The sequence below is a fragment of the Dunckerocampus dactyliophorus genome, chromosome 6 (assembly GCF_027744805.1).
Source record: "Dunckerocampus dactyliophorus isolate RoL2022-P2 chromosome 6, RoL_Ddac_1.1, whole genome shotgun sequence".
Taxonomy (NCBI): domain Eukaryota; kingdom Metazoa; phylum Chordata; class Actinopteri; order Syngnathiformes; family Syngnathidae; genus Dunckerocampus; species Dunckerocampus dactyliophorus.
Genome location: NC_072824.1, coordinates 6,940,963 through 6,947,135, shown reverse-complemented (window position 1 = coordinate 6,947,135; position 6,173 = coordinate 6,940,963). Strand labels below are relative to the sequence as shown.

Below are 6,173 nucleotides of genomic sequence, written 5' to 3'. Positions count from 1 at the left end.
AATGAAAGGATGCAGGGGCCACACAATCCAATATATGATAAGGAGATAAATGAATTTCATTGCAATAATTGTATACTGACTACATACAAAATAGAGTCCAATACATTTTTTTCATGTAAAATTTCAATAAATGAATACATTTCCTGGTTATCCAAATACTATAGAAATGTTAAATAAATCATTTTTTGGACAGAGTCAAATATAATAGTAGATGATGAATCACTTATGATGAAGTTTCCTAATCTATAATGAAAACCAAAAAATTCCTAATGCGATTTTCTGTTCTAATCAATGAAAGTAAAAATAACAGTTGTAATAATCATGAATCACTTACAAAGGTTTCTCATCTATAATTAAAAAATATATATATATTTCTAAAGATAATTATAATAAATTCAAGTCCAATTTAACCATTGGTGAATTACTTGAAGAAAAGTTCCAAATTATCATTTATGATGTATTTTACAACACAATAATTTTACCATGTATAATTAACAATTATTTTGAAAAAGTAACAGTTAATTCCTGGCTAATTTGGTGTTTTGGGGGGCTTTTAGTCAATTAGTGTAATGTTCCATTGCGTCAGGACGTTTTGCGTGCGTCGAGACGTTGTCCGTGCGGGGGGTTGTTCTCACGTCGCGCATGTAAACGGGTCATTCCGCGGAATATTGACCTTAACCCGAATATCGACTGCATGTAAACGTAGTCAGCGATGAGTGTGATATCATTTTTTTTACATTTTTGTCACATTATTAGTTAAATATTGCTTCTGAAGTGAGTAGTGTCCAGTGTGTACTTTAGCGTAGAGGTTTGCAGTTGTTTAGACATGATGTATTTGCAGATAAAGGATTAACTGGTTTCTTGGAATAATGGTATTCATCCCCAACTCTGTAATCCTACGTATTGTTATATTGTGCTTGTGTACGTTATTGATGGTTCGTATAGTTGTGACGTGATAGTGGTGGTATTAAGATGTGCATTGGATCGCTTAAGTCCCCGCTGAAGGCCTAGGTACGAAATGCACCACTCGCCACTGGGGAAAGCATGGAAAGATTCAAAAGGACAGGGCCTAAAATTGATCCTTGAGGGAGTCCACATGTCATTTCATGGGTATCAGAGGAGCTTGTGTCCATACTTACCAGCAACTTCCTGTCTGAGAGATAGGGCGTGAACCACTTGTGCACAGTACTGGAGAGGTCAACCAGGTGTTTGGGTCTATTTAAAAGAAATGGGTCCTCGCTTAGATCCAGCAGCACCAAGACTGACAGGTTTTGCCAATCCGAACTGTACATGAGATCATTCATGATCTTTATAATCAAATCATGAAGTGTCCAAATTGCTCTTCCTCAGCAGGGACCTCACCACCGCTCTTTTGCAGGCAGCAGGGAAGACCTCCATCTGAAGAGAGCAACTTAGGATAAGCCCATCCCCCAGAGATCCATAACATGTTCTTACGAATTTGGTTGGGATTGGATCTAAAAGACGAGGTGGGTTTCACAGTGGAGAGAACCTTACCAAGCATCTCAGCATTATCCAGGACAAAGTTGCCCAGTGTTTCCTCAGGGAAAAACAGCAGAGGTGTGGACTCCAGTCACAATTTTGGTGACTTAGGACTTGGCTTGACGATATCAAAGAATTGCATCTCGACACAACTCTGTGACATCAATGACTCGAGACATGACTCAAGTCACAATTTGGATGACTGGGGACTTGACGATATCATCAAAGACTAGCAACACGACACAAACTGACAATAATGACTCCGGACTTAACTCGAGTCAAAATTTTGAAGACTTAGGGTTGACTTGACAATATCGTCAAAGACTTGCAACTCGACACAAACTGACAATAATGACTCAGGACTTGACTCAAGTCACAATTTTGATGACATAGGACTTGATTGGACGATATCATCAAAGACGTTCAAATCGACTCGGACTGACATTAATGACTCAGGAGCTGACTCGAGTCACAATTTTGATGACTTTGGACCATGCTTGACGATATAATCAAAGAGTTTCAAGTCAATTCGGAATGACATTAATGACTCGGGACATGAATCGAGTCACAATTTTGATGACTTAGGACTTGGATTGACAATATCATCAAAGACTTGCAACTCGACACGAACTCTGACATCAATGACTCCGGACATGACTGGAGTCACACTTTCAAATCGACTCTGACATCAATGACTTGGGACTTGTGTCACAATTTTGATGACTTTCGATTTGACTTGTCGATATCATCAAAGGCTTACAACTTGACTGGATGATTTGAGTCACAATTTGGATGACTTAGGAGTTGACTTGACAATATCATCAAAAACAAATATTTCAAGCCTTTGTGGACGTGACTCGACCTGTCTTGTCTTGAGTTGAGACGAGACTTGGAATTGCACGTTTATACTTGAGAGTTGCAAAACACTGACTTGCTCCCACCGCTGAAAAACAGACATGCCGATGGGTTAATAACTAACTGTTGGGGAGGATAAAATGTCACGTCTGATGTAAATTCATTTCGCCTGACAGTGTTCTCTCACCTCTCACAGAGTTTAAGAGAAAGACGTACTTCATTCATTCAGGATTTAAACAAGTTATTAAGGGAAAAAAAGGACCGTGTCGTATATTTTCTGTTCTCAAAATATTTCATAATTAACCATTTTTTCCTCTATTTCCTTTCTGCCAACCTGCAGTTTCTTTTGTTTGATTTCCTTCTATCACACCGGCAGGTGTCCCTCATATTTTGACCCGGTCATGCAAAGCCACCCAACAATTAGGAACAGCCGTCACACATTTATCTTTGCATAGTCATGCAGCATGAAGATGTCAGAAAGCAGAAGAGGAAGATGCGACCACTAACGTTTTTTATTTTTCTCAGCTGGGCTGAAAAAGACAAATGAGTTGATGATCAATGGCCCTGATTAGTCAATCCATTGGAACGTCAGCTGTCAATCATTGTTAAAAAAAAACCAGCAGGTGTCAGTAGTCACTTGATAATAAAGCATTTTATTCTCTTGCAATAAAAGCATGACACAGCAGAAAATGAACACGACAAGATGGAATGTTCTTCAGTAAAGAAAATAAAAGCTCCGAGTGGTCCAACACGGGGGCTTTATTTGCACCACAGTCCAATAAAGCACCACTTATATTTATATATATTTATATGTATAGATTCTTATATATATATATATATATATATGTATATTTATATATATATATAAAGATGTTTCTATATATATATATTTATAGTTTTCATGTACACCTTCAGGCAACAACTTTTTGTGGTTCTCATTTACAAGTAAACTTTTAGCACACAAACGTCAACTAAAGGCAACTTTTTTCTTTCTTTGCCTGCTTGTTGAGCAAAGTACAAAACTGGCACAGAGGACGAGCGCTTCTATACACAGTAAAAATGCAGTAAAATTAAATTAGCAAATAAAATCATTTTCCCAAACTCCATTTGTATAAAACACAACTAAAAAAAAAAAAAACAAAAAAACAACTGGTTTGCCTTTTAAAAATAAAAAAAAAGTCCACTTGAAGGCAACAAAGCAGATGAGTGGAAGAAGAAATATGAAAAAAAAATTCTCACGGTGTGATGATGTCACGAGGAGGGTGGGCCTTTAACACTCAGTTTGGTAACTATGGCGATGGCGGCTTCCACTGTCCTGTACAGCACATCCAGCACATCTGCTGGGGGGCTGCCGCTCAGGAACGCCTGTGGGGATGGGGCGTTGCCCCTGAAGCCCTCAGGCCCCTCCCCTACCAGGCCCAGAGCCGTTGAGAGGGCGGCATCCTCTGAAAGGGGCGGGGCCAAGCTTCCACTCACCCCCTTGTCTTCCCTCCCCTCCTGTGAGGAGGCCACAACCCTTTGACCTTCCTCCCACTCCCCCTCATGATGTGTCGTTTCTGCCTCCCCCGCGTCCGGCAGCAGAGAGGAGGTAGAGGAGAAAGATGACGACGACTCCGCCTCCATCTTCTCCTCTTTGGGGGAGCTGGAGGCAGGGTCAGGAGGGGAGGGTGGGTCCTGCTCGGTGCCAGGGTCAATCACTGATGAGGAGTCACGGGTCTCTGTGTCAGAAGTGCTCGTAGGCGTCAGCGCCCTCTGTTGCTCGCACTTCGACTCTGCGCACACGGGGAGGGTGGCTGAGGAGGTCGTGCAGAGTGCCGGCGCGTCATCATCGCTGCTAACACGCCGCCGCTTCACCGGGGTCGCCCCCTCATCCTCTGCTCACACACACGCACACAAAATCATTTGAAGCAATGAATGAAACCTGAAAACTTGGAAGAATTAAACTGTGTGTGTGTGTGCGTACCTTTGGCCTTATTGTCGTGGTCTGCTTCCAGTTCCAGAGTGCGGCGTTGCTGCATACACACGCGACAACGGCCAAGGAGCTCCTGCAGGGCGGGGCAGAGTGCGGGATCAAGAACCTGTGGTGACTGGATGGATAGCAGCAGCATCAACGCCCTCAAGTCCTGCAAAGGAGGAAGACATTTTAGGCTGGCAAAGGGAGGTGCGCACGTGCATGTGTGCACATACAGCATTAAGCAGGGCGCTGGTCTTGCTGAGCTCTGGCCAATGGGAAGCCAGCTCAGGCTGCAGGCTGCTGTGCTCACTGAGCACACTTGCCACCAAGACGCCAATCAGGTTGGAGTAGCTGGCACCTGACAGCACCTGCACCTGAAAACACACACACACACACACACACACACACACACACACACACACACACACACACACAGCAAAGGTGAAGTCATGAATGATGACATCATGATGGCGGTGAGGCGATGGGAGGAGGTGGACCTTGTGCAGGAAGCAGGTGAGGAAGGCGTAGGCCACGTTGTTATTGAGGAAGCTCCTCACGTCCATCAGGATACACTTGATGTACTCGCTGAAGGTCGGGTCGTCACACAGCAGCTTCACGCACGTTTTGGAAAGAAGCGACTGCAAGAGATGAAGAGAAGAGCAACTCAGTGAGGCGACTCGTTAGTACGCCGCTGGACGGAGCGTCCTGTCCCACCTGAGACTGGCACAGCTCTGTCCACAATTTGGGGAAGATGGCCAGGTGGAGAGGAAGTCCTTCATACGCCATTAGCACACCTGAGAGGTAAACACAGCCAACAGTCAGCACACTTCCTGTTGCTGTGGACCAACAGCGTGCCGCCATACGCACTCAGCTTGACCAGCGTGTCGCTGAACTTCTCGCAGTTGATGGCCACGCGACACAGCAGGTGGATGAACTGCTGGTAGGACAGGAAGTAGTCCAGCAGCAAGCGGTCGTATGCCTCGTCTTTGCCCTAAGAGACAAGGGACACAGGATGACTGACGTCGAGGCCTGACGTCACGTGACACTGCAACGCCGGGAGGGGCCTCACCTTCCTGCTCTCCACCATAGAGGGCAGCAGACACATGTTGAGCTCTGGTCTGGGGGGTCTGATGTTGCTTTTGGTGCCCATCACCTTCATGTTGTCTCTGCATGGCAGGTAAGGGCCCAGCGACACTGGGGGGGAAGAGGCACATCACAGCATATCATAGTAAGTACGCCCTCTAGTGGCTGTGAGCCTCAAGTGTGTGTGTGTGTGTGTGTTTGTGTGTGTGCAACTCACTGGGGATGTTGCTATGATGGTAGGTGTAGTGGTTGTGTTGCAGAAAAGGCACCAGCGTGTGCAGGAAGTCATGAGGACTCAGAAGAACCAGCTCCTTCAGCACATCTGCAGGAGGCAAGGAAACAACAGCTGACTATGGGAGGTGGTTGATGTCACCATGGAGGGGGTCAATTAGCGCTCGGGGCGTGGGATGTATTACCCAGGCAGGCATTGCGGAGTTCGGGCGGGCTGTAGGAGTTGAGGAGCGTGAGCAGCTTGTGGGCAAAGTCAATCCTCTCCTGCCACTGGATCAGCGCCTGCTTGACGTCTGCAGAACCAGCGAGGAACGTTAGCAAATGTGGGGTAGAGGCGGCATGAAGGACTTGAGGCTGACCTTTGCGCTGCAGGTATGGTCTGGTGGCCTTGAGGACCGACAGAAAGATGGAGAGCAGCTCCACCAGGTCTCCAGTGACGTGGCACGCCGTGGCCTCGTGGTACATCATGTGCAGCGTGTTGAAAGACTGCGGTGGACACTTTGTCAATGAAGCGCCAACGCCAATGCTAACAACAAACTGTCAGGACAGA

At 45.6% G+C, this 6,173-nt stretch overlaps 1 protein-coding gene across 2 annotated transcripts in view; it reads right to left on the bottom strand.

Annotated features, from left to right (window-relative positions):
* Positions 1-2,988: 2,988 nt before the first annotated feature.
* usp34 (ubiquitin specific peptidase 34) overlaps positions 2,989-6,173 on the bottom strand; it is a 42,605-nt gene continuing 39,420 nt past the window's right edge. Inside the window, exons 69-78 of one of the 2 annotated variants that reach the window (XM_054778844.1) lie at positions 5,983-6,109; positions 5,809-5,916; positions 5,610-5,714; positions 5,379-5,503; positions 5,177-5,300; positions 5,024-5,103; positions 4,807-4,947; positions 4,543-4,683; positions 4,319-4,478; positions 2,989-4,229 (exon numbers count right to left, since the gene is read on the bottom strand). In XM_054778844.1, the coding sequence (XP_054634819.1) occupies positions 3,607-4,229; positions 4,319-4,478; positions 4,543-4,683; positions 4,807-4,947; positions 5,024-5,103; positions 5,177-5,300; positions 5,379-5,503; positions 5,610-5,714; positions 5,809-5,916; positions 5,983-6,109 (1,734 nt within the window). In that variant the 3' untranslated portion in view covers positions 2,989-3,606. The remainder of the gene's footprint in view (positions 4,230-4,318; positions 4,479-4,542; positions 4,684-4,806; positions 4,948-5,023; positions 5,104-5,176; positions 5,301-5,378; positions 5,504-5,609; positions 5,715-5,808; positions 5,917-5,982; positions 6,110-6,173) is intronic. The other variant, XM_054778845.1, reaches the window with a different exon arrangement.